Consider the following 18,367-nt stretch of genomic DNA (forward strand, 5'->3'; position numbering starts at 1 on the left):
AAGAAATGTGAAAGTTAATGTTCTTTTGGCTTGCTGATAAAGAGGAGCAGATTGGATGGATCAAGACATCAAAGTACTTTAACCCTTTAAGTTGTTAAAAAACACACAAAGTGTGTTTTTTAACAAAGTGTGTTAAAATCACACTTTGTTTTTAGTATCAAATAGGTTCTAAGGTAAAATTGTTAATCTGAAATAAAAATCAAACAGTAAACAAGAAGTTAGATGTTGGGACATTTGAAATGAGGTAAAATGGTCATAAAGCCTAGAACAATATTACCTCCAATATGAAGACTGTTGCTATGAAGTCAGAATTTATGTAGTCAGAGTTCTACCAAAAGTGGACCTTTGTAATAAATACTCATACGAACAGTGTTGTTTAAACACATGCACATAAACTACTTTTCACACACATTTTTAATGTCATTACAGTCAAAATGTGAAATACCATGAGGCCCCAAACCGGGTCAGCCTTTCTGGTCCAGCACTTGACTGGTTTAAATCTACTTTTTTGTGTCAGTAGCTAACTTTATATGAAAAATCCCCCAAATCACATTTGGCATTCCCCAAGAGCCCATCTTAGGACCCCATCCTATTCAACATCTACGTGCCCTCCCTAACTCAGATTTTGATTCAGAGGCACATAGAGAGTTACAAAGTCGGCCTTCTATCACCCAAAGAACATCTCCAAGATCAAAGGACTAATATCCCACCAGGACAATAATAAAAAAAAAAAAAATAATGTGTTTATCTTTTTTTTTTTCTTAGGACTGATTACTTTTTTTCAGCGTTTATTGTCATTACACTGTCACAAGTACAGAGCAACAAAATGAACTCTGCATTTAACCCATTCTCCTGGATGTGGCAGTGGGCTGCAATTGTGCGGCTTTCAGGGAGCTGTGTTGGGTTAAGGCTTTTAGCTCAGGGAAGCTTTGCCTTTTAGCAAGAGAGGCTCTCTCTGAAAAGTATTGTCTGATTTTTATTTGTTAATTTTTATTGAATTTTTCTTCATTATTCTTTATTTTTACATTTGTTAGATTTAAGTTATACCTTTGTGCGTTTGGGTTTTTTCTCATAATAACAAAAAGGCTACTAGACAACTTTATTTACCCCTTGGGATTACTCCATTCAGGGACATTCTGAAGGTGTAATTCAACTTTCATTTTTTTTTTTTTTTATTTAACTTTCAACTTTGAGAAATTCAGCTTTGTCCACATGTGTAGGGCCTCAATTGTTCCTTTTGCCTAAGGGCCCCAGGTCATCTAAAAGGTGGCCCTGGTTTTAATACAGATTTACCCAGGAACATCAAATTACCAACAAAATATCCTGCAATGCTATGTGTACCCAGAAGGCAGTAAGTTCAGAAGAAGAGTGAACAAATGTTGCTTTGATACATTAAATTTCTTACAAAATTTAGTTTTAGAATGATTTTTAATGAGAAAGTGGACCCTTAAAACTTCCTTTTACTGATATAGTTTTTAATCAAGAATCTACCTATTTTATATAAAGCACTTTTAATTGTCTTCATACTGAATTTTACTGTATAAATTTCCTTTACCTTGTCTACTTCAAAATGTTCTTTTGGACTATTCAGAGCAGCAGAGCTCCACACTGACAGAACCGCAGCCTGATGTCAGCATGATTTGTCATTAATTAACGGTCAACTCTGTTAAAGTTAGTTAGTTCTACTTCACTAAAAGTGAAATGAAATCTGGTTAACATGTTTGGTGCGCAACTGTAATAACAAATATGAAATATATTGGTTACTGAAAATTTTTTGGATTAATTTAGATATTTTAAACTGTGCTACCACAGGCTTTTGTTAAATTACAGATTTATTTTACTTGTCTTTCCAGGAGAAAAAATGTGTAGGATACCCTAAATGAACAAACATTGGACATTTGCTTTTATTTTTACATAAAGAATAGAATTTCCTATAGGTTTTATTTTAATCCAAGCTTAATTTAGTGGATTTTGAACGCTAAAATAATTTCTTCTTTCTCATGGCTCAGATAACTACTCAAGAGGTGAGACCAGTTTTGGTTTTTTCCTTGGTAAGGTTAAATATTAAAGTGTGCCGTTTTTCTCCTCCTGAATAGGGTGATTGTTTAGAGGCTTTGTTCCATTCTTTGTGCTGAGATATAGGGAAATAGTAAAACGTGATCTTCTTTACCATTGTGTTCTCCCATCATTATCTGTTTTTTTAAACATTAATTGATGTATTATCAAACATTTCAGCTCTTTTTTTGTCGAAGATGTCATAAATTATTTTACCTGATGAGAAGAAAAAAGGAGAAAAAGTGTGTTACTCTGAATAATCTTTTAGTTTTAAAGCAACATGCACCTCTTGGCTGGGCTCTAATTCTTCAGAGCTTGTTTTCCTGTTTGCAACACCTGCTGGACTGAAGGTGTGTGCAGGTGTGCACATTCACAGCAAATCCATGCATCATTAGGCCAATTTGCAGAAATGTGCCGATTTTTAGAGCAGCAGAACATTTTCAAATCCTGGAGATTTGTACCCTCAAGCCATTATCTATGCATTTTTTGTTTAATGATTGGAATTTAGATATTTTCTGTTCTTTGTTTTGGCACCCCAGTTTAGGCCTCTCTATACTGACATCCTCTTACAGGACTAAACTTAAAATGTAAATTTATGGTTATAAATGACTAGTAATTCCAACTTACAAAATGAGACGGTGCATAAGTGTTAAAGTTTAATTTAATTAATTAACTAATTTAGTTGTCATAAATTAGTCACAATGAAAATCTACTGCTGACATTCTGCAGTAAGAAAAACTTTGATCTCATGTTTCAGGGTTTAGTTTTGAGAGTAAAGTTGGATCATGTTTGAGGTCCCAGATATCTGATGTCATGTAAACATGTTTTTCCTAAAGTGGCGTTGTGTTAGCCACAGTTTCCACTAATTCCCTTTACAGCGTATTAGACCCAGAGCTATTACCCTAAGGGACCACTCAGCTGGGGTCATCTGTGGTCTTTCTGATCCCAGAACATATCATAGAAAACTCAGTGCGTGTTTGTTGACTTTAACCTTCTATAATGAGTTCCACAACAAAGCAAGGCAATTTTATTTGTATAGCACAAATCAGTACATACACAAATCAAAGTGCCGTACTTGAATTAGATGATAAAATAGAAGAAAAATAAAAGCAGAATAAAATCATAAACATTTGTAAAACAAATAAATCAATTGGACCACAAAAAAGGAGAACAAAGGAAAGTAAAAAAAACATGATAAAGAAATTAGAGCAGTTGGATGACAACCTTGAACTACGTAATAACCCAGTTAGCAGTTTAACTTCAACAGTCAAAGACAGCTCTAAACCAATGGGTTTCTAACTTTGTTTTAAAAGAGCCCAAGATTTCAGCACTTTTCCAGTCTTCTGAGATTTTATTCCAGATCAGATGAGCATAGGATCTAAATGGTGCTTCTCCGTGGTTGGTTCTAATTCTGGCTGTACAGAGTAGGCTGGAACTACAAGGCCTGAGTCGTTTTGGAGGTTGAAACACTGACAACAAATCTGTTATGTTTTGATGTGCTGACCTATTCAGTGATTTATAGATTAACAGAAGGCTTTTAATGTCTGAGCTACAGGGAGCCAGTGTAAGGACTTCAGAACTGGGATGATATGCTCTACTTTCTAAGTTCAAGGTAGAACACAGGCAGCAGTGTTTTGGATCAGCTGCAAACCTGTGAAGACACTGTTGTAGTATCCAAATCTACTAAAGATAAATGCATGAATGTGATTTTCTAGATCATGCTTGGACATTAGTCTTTAAATACTGGAAATGTTTTTTCAGGTGATAAAAGGGTGACTAAGTATCTGCCTTTATGAGCCTCTGAAGGTTGAGGTCTGAGTCCATCATGACATCAAGATTTCAGCTATAAGTGGTTCAAACTGTGAACTAACTCTGGATCTCTCTTCCTTTGGTCTGAAGATTATTACCTCAGTTTGGTTTTATTCATTTAAAAAACAATTATGGTGCATCCACATAATAATCTGTTCTAAGCATCTAGCCAACTCTCTGATGGGTTCATAGTCACCTGGTGACATTATGTAAAGCTATGTGACGTCTGCATAGTTATGATAACTGATCCTGTTGGCTGCTATAATCCGAGCTAAGGGGGCGTATGTAGATGTTGAATAGGAGGAGCCCCAGAATCGAACCTTGAGGAACCCCACATGTGATTTTTCTGGTCTCTGATTTAAAGTTCCCTACTGACACATGAAAATCTCTATCCTCCAGGTAGGATTTAAAACATTCCAGTGCAGTACCAGAAAGGGCAACACAGGTTTCCAGATGCTCTAATAAAATCAAATGATAAACAGTATCAAACGCTGAACTGAGGTCTAATAATACCAGCACTGTGGTTCTTCCAGAGTCTGACAGTAATGGAAAATAAAAAACAGAAACATTTTAGACTTAGTTTTAGCTAGCAGAACAAATATTATTATTTCTGATAAGAAAATTAGAAACAGTCTACATAAGTCTATATAAGAAATCAGAACATAATCTGTTTGTAAAAAGTGAATGAGAAAGAATAGGAGAGCAAGTTGATTTCCCAGGTTGCATCTAGTACTCTTTTCTGCACTTTAGTTAGTTTCAGGTCTGCCTGAATCGGTTCAGAATGGATGGTTTTTCTCTAAAACATAGTAACCTGCCAATGCTGATGCAATCTTCAAAGGGAGTTTTCTCAGTAAAAGGTTTACATTTTGACATGGTAATTTAAAATTGGTAAAATACAATGCACCAAAACATTACGGAACTGAAGGAGGGCATTGAAGCATTATTGAAGATTCAGCCTCAGTGTATGACTTTTCATCAAACTTAGAGTAAATAGAAGTGAGACCGTTAAAAGCAAAGTAGTGAGACCGATTGAGGAGACCTAGTGAAAGCACGAGAGTTACGGAAGCCATGGAAAGGCAAGTGTATTAAATTAAATTAAGTTTGGTGTATTTCCTGTTTAAAGTGCAACATTACAAATATGTCATCCCAAGGCACTTTACTGTCTGTAAAGAAGGAAAGAACTGTCAAGCAGTCAGATTGCTTAAAATGTTCTATCATGGAAAACCAGCTGATTGCTTTGAGTCATTGACTTGAAAAACACGCTCCTCCTGCATGAGCATGTGATGACGATATTAGCTAGTATTTTTGTCATTGACTCTTCAGCAATCCCTCACACCAAGGATGAATGCAGCAAAAGTGGAGAGGATAATCTCCTTTTCAGCAGGAGGAAACCTCCAGCAGAACCAGGCTCTGTGTGAGCGGCCTTATGCTGAAGCTTAATGGGATTCAATGAGAAAGAAAGAAGTAGAGATACAAAAGGTAACTGTTAACCAGCTCCACAGGTGGCCCAATTCCGAAAAACACAGCCAGGCAGAAGAGCTTTGAGCCAGCTCCCGTCTCAGAGGATAAAAGAGAGCACATACAGTTAGTCAATGTCCGAGACATATAAACAAGCTGATCTCCAACACCTATAAACACAGGTGTTGATGGCAGCAGCCCAGCTGATATTTCTTTATAGGATGGTGTCACAGCCAAACAGGAACAGAACAGATTAAATTCAATTCAGCTTATTTATCTAGCACCAATTTACAACACATGTCATCTCAAGGCACTTAATTCAACCAGATCATACAGTAAAACTGATTGAATCAGATTGGAAAACCAAGGAAAACCAGTTGATTGCATTGACTTATTGACTTGAAGGCAATCCCTCACACTAAGCATGTATGTTTCCTTAGACAGAAAACTTTGTATCAATTTGACTGTATGATCTGGTTGAACTGTAAAGTGCCTTGAGATGAGTTGTGAATTTGGCGCTATATAAATAAACTGAATTGAAAATTGAATTGAATGTAGCGACAGTAAAGGGGAAACTCCCTTTTAATAGGAAGAAACCTCCAGCAGAACCAGACTCAGTGTGAGCGGCCATCTGCTGAGGATTTAAGGAGACAGAAGCAGAGATACAGAAAGAAGCAAAGATAAAAAAGGCAACTATCAACCAGCTCCACAGGCAGCCCCTTCCAGGAAACACACAGCTAGGCAGGTGAGCTCCGAGCCAGCTCCCATGTCAGAGGATGAAAGAGAGTACATACAGTTAGTCACAGTCAGAGAAACAGGACTACACTGTAAAACAGGCAAAGCTCCAGCATCTATAAACAGAGGTGGTAATGGCAGCAGCACAGCTGATATTTCTCTCCAACATGGAGCCAAATAGCAGCACATGAAGTTGAGAAAAAGAAGAGAGAGCATAATGTTATGATGTCATGACTGACCTAACACGTTATACAGAATGGGAGAATGATAGAATGATGAAAGAGGTCGCAGATGCTCATCAATCAAACCAAACTTAAGCTTAAGCTTTTGATCCACTGAGCAATCTAGTTCTGTTTCTGCTCAGCCCTTGTGAAAGTTCTGTAGCTCATGTGAAGGGACTTTCTCCACATAATGCTTGTTGAGGCTCTGCCTCCAGCCTCAGTCCACTGCTTCTCCCTGTTGCTGGTGCAATATCCTACAGCACTTTTCCCTGCCATTTAATTTTGAATGGCAGAACCCAGTGAACAACAATCTTAAGCAGTATATGAAATTACATTCTGAGTGATCATGAGTGATAAGATTCACATTCATTATTTTTTTATATGTCCTTGTTTAATGTTATATTTATCCTGTAAAACTCAAAACACAAACAGATAAATCACTAAGAAAATAAACAAATTTATTTCTAAAGCATCTTTGGATTTGATCATAGCACGTGCTACTCTTCACTAGGAATCTATATTTGGGGATATAAACCCAGTTTCTCACTCTAACGTTCCTTAAATTGCTTTTTAAAAATACATCTGCTGTAGATTTCTTTGTCTGATTTAGTGGCTTGACTGTTCCTGTGTGTTAATGTTTCTCTCATGAAGACATTCTGTTATTAATTAAGACTTTTTCTGTCAGTCAGAAAAAGGTCTAAACTTTAAGTCAGTAATGAAGCTACTGCGATGAGAGAGGATAACGTTAGAGGGTTGAACTTACAAATGATTTGCTGAAACAGAAATCATTAACCTTAAGTAATTGGTTATTGGCATTAGATGCTTGCTCCCAATGAAATAATCAATGTCTGGAGCTCTTTTGGCTTGTTCAGGCTTTACTTGTTTTTATTATGTTTTCATTTTCTTTTTCAGTTCATGTAAAGCTGTAAATGTGAGGGTGGAGGTTGGTTGAGGACCCAAATGCAGAGATGAGGGAGGCAGAGTTAAGTTCTTGTAGGTTTAATCAAAACCCAAAGGCAAAAAAACCAAAGTCCGAAAACAAAATTCTGAAAACAAAAAATCCAGGAGACGTCATATAAAACACACATGGGAGCAATAAAACAACAAGGAACTAGCACTAAAAAACTGCACAGGGGGAGTACATATGGAAGACAGAACAAAGACTGGGGTAATCAGCTGATATGGAGCAGGTGTGGAGGGAAGAGACTAGAAGCGAGCTAGGAGACAGGAACAAGGGGGCAAAAGAGAGTAACTTAAGACTGCTTAAATATAACACAAAATGAAAAATAAACCAATCAGAAAGGGGAGAACTATACCAAAAGCACTTTGAATTGTCTTTGTATTGAATTGTTTTAGACAAATAAACCTGCCTTGCCTAGTCATGGCAAATGAGAGAATGGAACTGTTAGCTAGCAGACACAAGGCTCTCATTTTAAACAAGTCTGGTCAAATTTTCGTAATCAAATGTGATGAGCATATGAGGAAACACATATATTTTGTTTTTGACATTATATCTGCGTTAAACACCTTTTGTGACATAAAGTGTGTTTTAAGAAGACAGCCTTTGGTGAATTTACTTGACAGAATCGGCTTTTGGGAAGTGGGTTCGACAAATGATATTCTAATCAGGGCTTACAGACGCAGGAAACAACGAGTTGAGGTTCATCAACTGCTAAGCAAAATCATCTTTGGAAATGCGTCTGTAAACCCTGATTAGAATATATATCTATATCTATATATCTATATAGATATAGATATATATTTCTTTTTCTTTGACAATCACAGATATAGGAGTTCAGGAATTTTATCTGGACCTGGACATTTTCTGAAAAAAATTAACAACCAACGAAATTATAATGCATTGATAGAAGAAGAAAACATAAAAACTCCAATTAAAACACCTTTGTGGCATTTTAATCTGCAGAACCATGACCACAGGATACAGGTTGGATCTTTTTTCTTGTGGGGTTTTCAAGTTTGGTCAAACTAAGGCTGGAATTTCTTGTGTACTTTATTTAAAGAATGCTCTGCGAGGGCTTTCTGATTTGAACCAGAAGCGGATCCGTGTCCTGATCTGCTGCAGGTTCATGCCGTAGATGATGGGGTTGACAATGGGCGGTACAACGAGGAACTCTGCAGCCAGCACGTTCTGCAGAGCCGGCATGGAGTTGATCCCATAACGAGAGTATAGTGTGTCAAACAACACTGAGGCAGAGAAGACGAGCAGTGAGACGAGGTGAGGCATGCAGGTCTGAACAAACTTCCTGCGGTCTGTCTGAGACCGGGCAGCGCTTCGGATCAGGTGGACATATGACACTATGATGACGACAATCTGCAGACAGTGCAGGAACATGAGCACGATGCCGTAGAGGCTATTGGCTGTGGTGTCAGAGCAGGACAGCTTCACCACCTCCCAGTTGGTACAGAAGATTCTGTCAATGATATGGCTGCAGAGCGGCAGCCTGGTAATCAGTATGCAGCCAACAGCTGTTTCCAGCAGTGACAGAAACCAGATAAGCAGCAACAGCAGAGCCACCTTCTGGACAGTCATCAGAGCCCAGTAACGCAGCGGCTGGCAGATCGCCAGGTAGCGGTCGTATGCCATGACGGTCAGACTGGTGAACTGGCAGAAGATGTAAGCATACATAAAAAACATCTGCACAAAGCAACCAGCATATGAGATGATATGAGCATCATCCAGAAGGTCGAGTAGCAGCTGCAAGTAGAAGCTGGAGGCCCCACATACCCCAGATACACACAGGTTGCACATAAAGACATACATTGGCTGATGCAGGGCTTTATCCAGACACACGATGAGGATGAGGGTCAGATTCACCAAGATGGTGAAGAGGTACGACGTCAGGGCGAGGGCAAAGTAGATCTGACGGTTCGTCAGTGAGTCGTTCAGACCCTGAAGCACAAACACAGAGTTTGTGATCTCATTCATGTCCAATATATTCTGAAAATATTAGAACAACAGAAGGCTGAAGCAGACTCAGAAACACAGCATGAGTGGTCCAAACCAGTTGGGTTGTTGGCCTGCAGATATACAGATTCTCTCTGCTATGAAACTATGTCATTTTTCTCTCTGCAGAGAAAAATGACATAGTTTCTTCCTGCTAAAATTGCAGCTGAAATAAATCCAAGCAATTCCTGAAAAACATTTATTACCTGGCAAACAGCGATCATCCAACAAAAATGGAAGATAGCCCTAGTCATTTATGATACAAATATTTAATTTAGCCATTTAGCATCAACAAACAAGGAACCCAGATAGTAACCTATTTTAGAACCTACAGGGATTGAATAGGCCCATTTTCGTATATTCCTTGAACAAAGTTAATTAGCTTATAATAAAACTAATTAAAGGAAAATCACTTGGTTTTTTTTCAAATAAAGACTCTTCCTTCCCATCAAAACCACGTCAGGAAACCAACAGAAGAACTTCAGAAAACTCAGATAGACCCTTTGAGTCTCTCCTTACAAATTCATGGAGGATTTCTCCAGAGGTGGAAACACATTTAGAATAAAAAACAAAGAGCAAAATAACATTAATGCAAAGCTGTGACAACCTGAAAAAGAAGCTTTAAATGTAAATAGGTTACAGATTATGACAATTTCTGTAACATCAAATCAGTCATTAATAGGAGCTGAGGGATAAACTCGACGCACTGATGCAAAAACAACAACAGCATCAAAGCAGCAGAACTCCAGCTCTTATTCACCTGACGGCAGGAAGAGACATCTGAGGAAGAGGCTACGCCCATTGCATTTGCATTTGCATCACACTTTACTCCTACAAACACTTTCAAAGTTTTAAAGTAGCACCAAAACGACTGTTTAGAGAGTTTGATGTTTAAAAGGGTGATGACATTCAAAAGTTAATCATCTTTTGGCTTGCCAAAAAAGACAAGCAGATTGGGTGGATCAAAAGAAAACTTCCATCAAACTACTTTATATATACAAAAACACTATCTTTGTTTTTAGGGTCAAACAGGTTATTAGGTAAAACAAAGTCTTTATTGTTAATCTGAATTTTACAAAAATAACAGAAAAGATTGGATGGTTTAAGTAGAAAACATCAGTCAAACCTGATAGGCACTACCATACTCCTTTGGCTATTACACTGTAAAAGTATAGAACACAGAGCTTCTAAAGGTTTTTGACCATGTGAATCCCAGTAAGCTGTTTTTTAAACTGAGTTACTGAGGGGTATGTGTACCCCTTATATTGTGAGACGCTTGGCTTACCTGTTTGCCCACCAAACCATGCAAGGAAATGGGATAGTAGTATGCCATCTCTTTTGCTTTCTTCTACAGCTATTTAAAGCTGTTGAAGGCCTGAAAGTGGTGGGGGAGTGGAGATAGATGAAGATGGTCAGTCTATAGACTGCTGGTTAGCGAGACGGTATGCTGAGCTTTGTGGAGAGATCAGGTGGACTGCGTGAGCTGATCCTTGAGCTTCACTCAGAGACCTGGAAGATGGAAGTCCAATTTAACACATGTTGAGAGAACCTGTCCATGATGAGCAAGCATGAAGCGACAGTGGAGAGGATAAACTCCCCATTGGGAAGAAACCTCTGGCAGAACCAGGCTCAACATGGCGGTCTTCTGCAGGACCGGTTCAGATGAGACAGAGAATGCAGTAAGAGTCAGGGAGGAATGACACTCTGATGAAGCTTTAGCTACAAAGATGGAGGAGGAGGGGCTGGAGGTGGGTTGAAACGGTGTCATCTGAATGAAGTCACATTATGCAGTCGCATCCGTCACAGGCGGCGGATGCGACTGCATAATGTGAGCAGAGAGGTGCGTATCGGAGGCCTTTTAAGATGAGCTTTGGATGCCGATTGGCTTTCGTGGAGGTGTGGTTCAAAGCTGATTGGCTGTGTTGCAGGTGGATGTATGAAAAACAATGAGTTTCTTCAGTTGAACTTCCGCCTAGGCTGCATTTACCGAACCAACTCCAAATCATCAACTCAACTCTACTTAGTTTCACATGCTTTCAAAAAAGACATTCACTGTATCTCAACATTCATACTTGGACAATATGTTTTTTTTTACTTTACCATAGAACAACTCCAGACCTCACCTAAAGTGTCCATTTATCCCTTTCTCATCTCTCAAAAACGAATCTCTGTATCGATAATCTGACAGTCAGGAATATATATTATGGTTTACCTTAGCTCCATTTACACTACCCTTTTAAAACCGTGACTAGATCGGTCTGAGCACAGTAACCGAGATAACTGCTTAGTGTAAATGGCACGCGATAGGGTAAATGATGATAACCCCTGATTGTTCTAGTAATAACAAGAGAACAAGTTACTTTTCTGCTGTGGAGGAGAGTGGAAACAGATACAGATTGACACTCCCTGAATGTCTGTATTCTGCTTTTATTGTCTGACTTCAAAAAAGAATCAGGAGGGGTCAGAAGTTATCAGGAGGGGTCAGAAGTTTACACATGATATAGCTTGACACTTCTTTGTGCAGTTTTATTCCGGGTGGTGATAAGTCACCTGCAACCAAACTGCTGGATAAAGCATGACTTTTCCTTTTCTGGGAGAACCATTTGTTCTCCCCATTTGAAGTTAAAAACAACTGAACATTCCTAGCAGGCTAAATGCCTATAATTGAATACATATAAAATGATGACATTTACATTTTTATTACTCCGCACAGAACTGAACTGGACCGTGCCAGACCCAACTGGACCGCTCTAAACTGGTGCTAGTTCATCAGTAGGGCTCTGTGCGGTTCAGTTCTGGCACAGTTCTCAGATAACAAAGAGCACATGAGCAGACAGCGTCACCTCCTTACAGTCAGCCTCCATACTCAGGAAATTTCAGACATTCATAAAAATACTGCCACACGATTTCCAGTTTCTGCTTAGCAGTGGGATAAACCTGAACCTCTATCATTTTTTCCTGCATCTCTAAGCCCTAATTAGACTGTTATTTGTCGTATACACTTCCCAAAAGCTGACTCTCAAGTAAATTCACGAAAAGGCTGCCTTCTTTGCCTAACTCTTCCCCAAAAAACAAAATATCACAATTATTACCAAACATCCTGAATGTTACTGGCACCGCCATATTGACTTGCTTATTTCCCTCAACTCTCTCAAAACCCACCGGGTAATTTTTAAGCGTTTACAACTAATAACTCAGAATGCATGAAAATTACACCAGTAAAATGTTTACCAATATAGACATGTTAGACATCATTGGAAAGCTTAGATTCTCCACAAATCGACCACCAATTTCATTTTATGGACACAGCGAGCACCAAAGCACAATTAACACAGATATAGCAGCATATCAAAATGTAAAGATGACAAAGCAGCCACAACAAGTAAACATGTCTTTATTACTGCTATTCAAAAAAGACCTATTGTCATGATTTTAACTATGATCAGACCCAAATGCAGTAAACCAATACAGAGAGACCAGGGAAAAAGTTTAACAGGTTTATTTGGGTGAAAGTGATGAATCCAGTGTTGCTCTGAACACTGCTCAACCGGAACTGAAAGGTGAGGGGAAGACACTGCAGTTAGATCAGGCTCAGTGGGAAATTTGATTCTCGAACTTGAAAAGGAGAGATAGATTGCTGATTCACGTTTCCAGAAAAGTGGTTGACTCTTTGACTCCAGTCTGTGTGGGGGTGTTCCAGTGTTTGTCTCTTTCGATGGAGGGTGGACAGGGTTTACCCAGAATGCGGTTGTTTGTAGGTGAACGGAGAAACTGACTGCCACTTAGATTTCCTGCTGTACTTGAACGGGTCGTTGTGGAGATGAATCCCTTGCTCAATGTGAAGCTCAAACGATCTCTTGGAGGGAAGTAGATCCAAACCTCCAGTTTGGATCCTCAGCTCAGTTTGAAGCTCAGATGATCCTTCCAGGGAGAGAAGGTCAGAAAAATCCAGTTTGCAGGATGACTTCCTGCTGAGAGGCAAAGACAAAATAACAAAGTTAAGACTCAGGTTGACAAAAACTCAGTTTGACTCAGCAAAACTCAGCTTGGCTAGAGTACACAAAACTTTCAAACACTCTGACGTCGAGGTAGTGGCAGTCAGCAGCTTAAGAGCACTCCGTTAAGGAGGAAACTCCTCGCAGGTGTGTGAGGAGGTGAATCAGAGCCATGCGCCTCCTGGTGGAGGAAGGAAGACAAACACACAAAAACACAAACCACACAGACTGGAGTCCTAACACCTCTTACTTTCCAGAGGCCTAAGTTATTTGCTTTTCCATTTGGGTATTCAAATTAGGTGAGAATTTTCCAAAATGAGGTGGATGTTAAGAAGCAGTAGTACCGTAGATCGTCACTAGGAGGCTATGAACCATGCTAGCGTGGTGTGTAAACGGTCGTAAGGAACCGAGCTCGGCACGGTTAACTGATTTGGCATGGATGGGTTTTTGAAGGGTAGTGTAATGTGTGTAGTGGGGCTCTAGTAGGCTAGAGTCATAGACGGAATATACTCACAATTGTAGATTTAGTAGATACGTCGGATATGTTATTGTTATTCTGCCAACATATGGCATGCAATTGATGAAACATGCTAAACTATGGACTCTAACCTGCTATGAACGTATGGAAACATCCTGTTAAAACAAACCTACTTAAATGTTGTACAGATGATTCTTTTAGAATTTTGATCAGTTTACCTTCACTTTAAGCCTATTGTAGCAACCATACAGCAGTTATATGTTTTCTTTATTCATTTCAAAATAAATTGGGATGGTTAGGGACTACCCTGTTCAGCCAATCAAACCAAACGGCAGTTAGATGATGTGATGAGATTTATTGACTTTGTTCAGTGAGGGAGGGAATAAAGACCTGCATCCAAAAGTCAGAAGGAACTGCAGCGCAGTAAAGATAAGCTGACATTCATAACCACTGATGCTGGGGTGAGATCAAGATGATAATGTATTGTTGAACGTTGATTAGAGTTTCACACTGTTTATCCATTAGATAATATTGTCTAGGTGTTAGCTGTTTTAACTTTAATTGAGCTTGATGTTGTTGCTTTCTCATTGAACAAAACATGCTGAACTCCACCTCTTCACCTCTGACTTATTTCATTCTTGGAGCTTATATGGATGTTGGAAGATTGCGGTATTTGTACATCATGTTAACTTCAGTATTATACATTGTAATTCTATCTGTCAACACCTTGATGATTGTGGTGATCTCTGTGAACAGGAGCTTACATGAACCTATGTATATGTTTCTCTGCAGCCTGTTTGTAAATGAAGTTTATGGAAGCTCAGGCTTGTTTCCTTTTCTGCTGGCACAGATCCTCTCAGATGTTCACACTGTTTCTGCTCCGCTTTGCTTCCTGCAGATCTTCTGCCTCTTCTCATTTGTAAACATAGAGTTTTGTAATTTAGCTTTCATGTCTTATGACAGATACCTCGCTATTTGTTGTCCTCTCCAGTATCATGTAATACTGTCACACTACAAAGTCATGTTTTTTATTTTTTTGATCTGGTTATACTCTTTTGTGAAAGTTTTCATCACTTTATTATTAACTGTTCATTTAACTTTGTGTGGAAATGTGTTAAACAGCACATATTGTCGCAACTACCTGGTGGTTAGGTTGGCATGTTCTGACCCCATAGTAAACAACATTTATGGACTGTTCGGTTCCGTCCTCACAATCTTGGTCCCACTGCTGCCCATCCTTTATTCTTACACTAAAATTCTCACAGTTGTTATATACGGCTCCAAACGGATGAGACAGAAAGCCATCAACACCTGCATGCCTCAGCTGGCTTCACTCCTCAACTTTTCCTTCGGCTGTTTATTTGAAACACTTCAGAGCAGGTTTGATATGGTTGATGCACCAGTGTGGTTGCAGATTGTTTTGTCTCTGTATTTTGTGATACTTCAATCTCTTCTGAATCCCATTATGTATGGGATGAGGCTTAAAAGAATAAGAAATGAGTGTAAGAAAATGTTCTGTGAAGTCAACTGATGATAAACTACTTCTGTAGAATAAAAATCTGTAAAACATTGTGCTTCTTTAACCCTTAGTATGCGAAAAGGAAACTATAATAATGACTCTGTTTTCAGTTCAACGTAAACAATTAATGAATTGAAAAAAACCTAAATGTGCGGAGATTGTGTATAATTACATTTGTTTATGTCTGTTAATCTTTTCATTTCATCGTGAGTAAAGTAAAAAATAAGGTAAGCTAAAAAAATTAAAATCTGTAAAAATATTTTTAAATGTTAAACTAATTGCTGCTGGGATTCTACATTTTTACTCTTTATATCAATGATTCTTATTGTCATATTTGACTGAAAATTTAATTTTTGTTAAGAAATCTGGCTCAGAATTCACAATAGAAAAAAAAAAAAATAATAATCAAAAGCACACCTTAAAAACTATAAGGCACATCAGGTGGAAAAGTATGTCAAAAACATCTTTAAGGAGAAGCATTAACATATGGACATGAGGATGTAGCATGGTGTATTACATACAGTTCAGTTTGTGCTAAAGCAGCCTATGAATGGATATTGGTAATTAAATTAAAGTTTTTTAATCTATGGGTGGGCCATTGCTTTTTGAGTTTTTGGAAAGAAGCCGTTTGTTAATCCTACTTGTTGAGGATGTAATGTTCCGGAATCATTTTCGTGGTGGAGAACAAACAACTCATTCCCCAGGTGGGGTGTGATCTGTGTCAATGCATCCTTTTCTGGACTCAAGCAACATAAACCAGATCTCCTGTATTGTCTTCCCGAAACATGCTTAGTTCTTTTTGAAAATTTGACTTTCTTACGAAGAATTGCAATTTGGCCTTCTTCACTGGTTGGGAGAAGTTCTCGGTCCAAGAAAGGTCAGATATGTCGATGCCCAGGAACTTTATTATTTATCACATCTCCCTTTATGCAGAGAGGAGCATGCTCAGTCCTTATTGGCCTCCTATAATTCAGGATAAGATTGTTTATGCATCACCACTATGTCAGATAGTTAACCTCTTCTCTCTAAAAAGTCTGATCATTGTTCAGTATGAGACCAACCACAGTGGTATTGCCACTTCTGCAACACTTTATGGTGCCACCCCTGCCTTTTTTCCATTCAAAATATAATAATTTATTATAAAAACATATATTAAATAAGCATCTTTCAGTTAAAAAACTTTGATAAAACAAGTGAAACTCAATAAAACTATTCTACTATTCTCACAATTAAGACAGTTAGACTTAGACTGTTGGGATCCATGGTTTGCCCTCCAGAGGGCGGTGTGGATCCCATTCTGTGGGCTTCTGTTTCTGTTTGGATCCATGGTTTGCCCTCCAGAGGGCGGTGTGGATCCCATTCTGTGGGCTTCTGTTTCTGTTTGGATCCAGGGGTTTGCCCTCCAGAGGGCGATATGGATCCTTCCCTGGGAGCTGCTGTTCAGCACTCACACCTGACCCCCATCAGCTCTGCTGATTAAGCTCTCCCTATTTAAGCTGAGGGAGAGCTTCCCTCTGCGCCGGATCGTAGCCTTGTGTTTCCTAGCCATTATTCCCAAGCCATGTGTGCCCTGTACGGTCATAGCTTCTCCATGCTATGCCCGTTTCTGACGCAGGGACTCTGCTGAACTCTACCTGTCTGAACCAGCGAACCAGTGAGTTTTGAGCCTGTAACCTGAACCAGAGTTAACCTGTTTTTCTGTGCTCTCTGCCTCCCAGGTGGGAGACCTGAGCCAAACAATAAACTTTGAACTTTGATCCTGCCTCCGTGTCTGTGGAGTTCTGCATCCTTGGGCTAGATTCCTGACAAATCATGACAGAGACAAACTTTACTGTCATTTTGAACACACTGACAAAACGACATTGGTTCAAAACCATAACAATAAAAAGACGCACTGATATTACAGTTTGGCATGAATTTTATGTTTGAGGCCAAATTTTATCTACAGGGGTAGAATGAGGTCAAATTAGCTTTTGACTATTTTAGAGCAATTTGAATATTATCAAACCAATTCATAATGCAAATCCAGGAGCTAAATATGACATTATTTAGTAAAATAACATAATATTAAAATATTTTTAATGAGAAATCAATGACATTATAATTAATCTAATCTTAAGCTTCTGTGATTGTTCCTAAGGGAATTCTTACAGTAGTGTAGCTAGAGTAGTAGCCAGGAGACATGAGGGGGGCTCATTTAAGAAGGAATCTTTGGTTACATTTTGGCAATCAAATGTAATGAGCATATGAAGAAACATAAATGTTTTATTATCGTTTAAACTCTTGGTGAATTAAAGTTTTAACTTTATAAGAAACAGCTCAGGATATGTCAACAGGGGTTACCATTTAGTCACCATTGGCTTCTTGTTAGCTTGCTTTACACAGCAGTTCATGAAATTATCAAAAATCATCAATAACCTATATTTTTTACTTTTTAATTCTTTCCCTAACTTTGTGAGACCTGTAACCTCTGTTAACCTCTGTTTTGGAGAGGTGAGGCACCTTCAAACTTCAGTAAAGTTACATTAGCCCCTTGATTTTACGTCATTACATCATGTTCTACTCACCCATATGAGTTTTGTGTCATTTGGAGCCGTTCTGAAGAGATGCTACGTTAGGTTATATCCAAGTAACGTCTTCCTATGGGCAACGACTTGAAGGCACAAACTAAACTGTTCATAATGTATTATTTATGTTACGCCAGCATTCATAACATGTAGGCGAATCACTGTCCCCCAGACATCCACGGTTATATTTTTTATATTTATATATTTTTGAAACAAAGCGGAGTGTGGATGATGTCATATTTTAGAAAGATACAAATAAACTGAATTCAGTTGAATTACTTGGTTTATATCAAGCAGAGTTATCAACCAATAATCACAAGGGAAATATTTGTCTCTGTCTATCCAAGTCAGTAAACGAAATCAGTAAACATAAGAGGTTTTCAATGAGTCTTTGAGGTACAGTCTTTGATAATCTCCAGTTCATTTACTCAGCTGTTGTGAGGGAATGTGCATTGGATTAGCAATATACACTCATCGGCCACTTTATTAGGCACACCTGTCCAATTGCTCGTTAACACTTAATTTCTAAGCAGCCAATCACATGGTGGCAACTCAGTGCATTTAG

General features: G+C 38.5%; 2 protein-coding genes across 2 annotated transcripts; one reads left to right on the top strand and one right to left on the bottom strand.

Annotated features, from left to right (window-relative positions):
* Positions 1–8,289: 8,289 nt before the first annotated feature.
* Positions 8,290–10,576, bottom strand: LOC107091831 (olfactory receptor-like protein DTMT). The gene is made up of 3 exons (XM_015385998.1): positions 10,546–10,576; positions 10,320–10,369; positions 8,290–9,237 (listed from the first exon to the last, which is right to left on the bottom strand). Exons 1-3 carry the CDS (start codon positions 10,574–10,576, stop codon positions 8,290–8,292), a joined length of 1,029 nt encoding a protein of 342 aa, XP_015241484.1.
* Positions 10,577–14,209: 3,633 nt separating this feature from the next.
* On the top strand, positions 14,210–15,247 carry LOC107091833 (olfactory receptor 11A1-like). Its single transcript, XM_015386000.1, has one exon. The coding sequence runs from the start codon at positions 14,315–14,317 to the stop codon at positions 15,245–15,247; it is 933 nt and encodes a 310-aa protein (XP_015241486.1). The 5' UTR covers positions 14,210–14,314.
* The last annotated feature ends 3,120 nt before the right edge of the window (positions 15,248–18,367 follow it).

The sequence above is a fragment of the Cyprinodon variegatus genome, unplaced genomic scaffold, assembly GCF_000732505.1.
Source record: "Cyprinodon variegatus isolate N-32 unplaced genomic scaffold, C_variegatus-1.0 Scaffold354, whole genome shotgun sequence".
In the NCBI taxonomy this organism is placed as follows: domain Eukaryota; kingdom Metazoa; phylum Chordata; class Actinopteri; order Cyprinodontiformes; family Cyprinodontidae; genus Cyprinodon; species Cyprinodon variegatus.

Bases quoted from the DNA above. Each gene is read 5' to 3' on its own strand.
- LOC107091831 (XM_015385998.1), bottom strand. From the start codon at position 10,576: ATGGCATACTACTATCCCATTTCCTTGCATG. The intron at 10,370-10,545 runs GTTTGGTGGGCA...AGTGCCTATCAG, and splicing joins CTATCCCATTTCCTTGCATG to GTTTGACTGATGTTTTCTAC. The intron at 9,238-10,319 runs GTAAAATTCAGA...TAATATTTTCAG, and splicing joins CAATCTTTTCTGTTATTTTT to AATATATTGGACATGAATGA.
- LOC107091833 (XM_015386000.1), top strand. From the start codon at position 14,315: ATGCTGAACTCCACCTCTTCACCTCTGACTTATTTCATTCTTGGAGCT.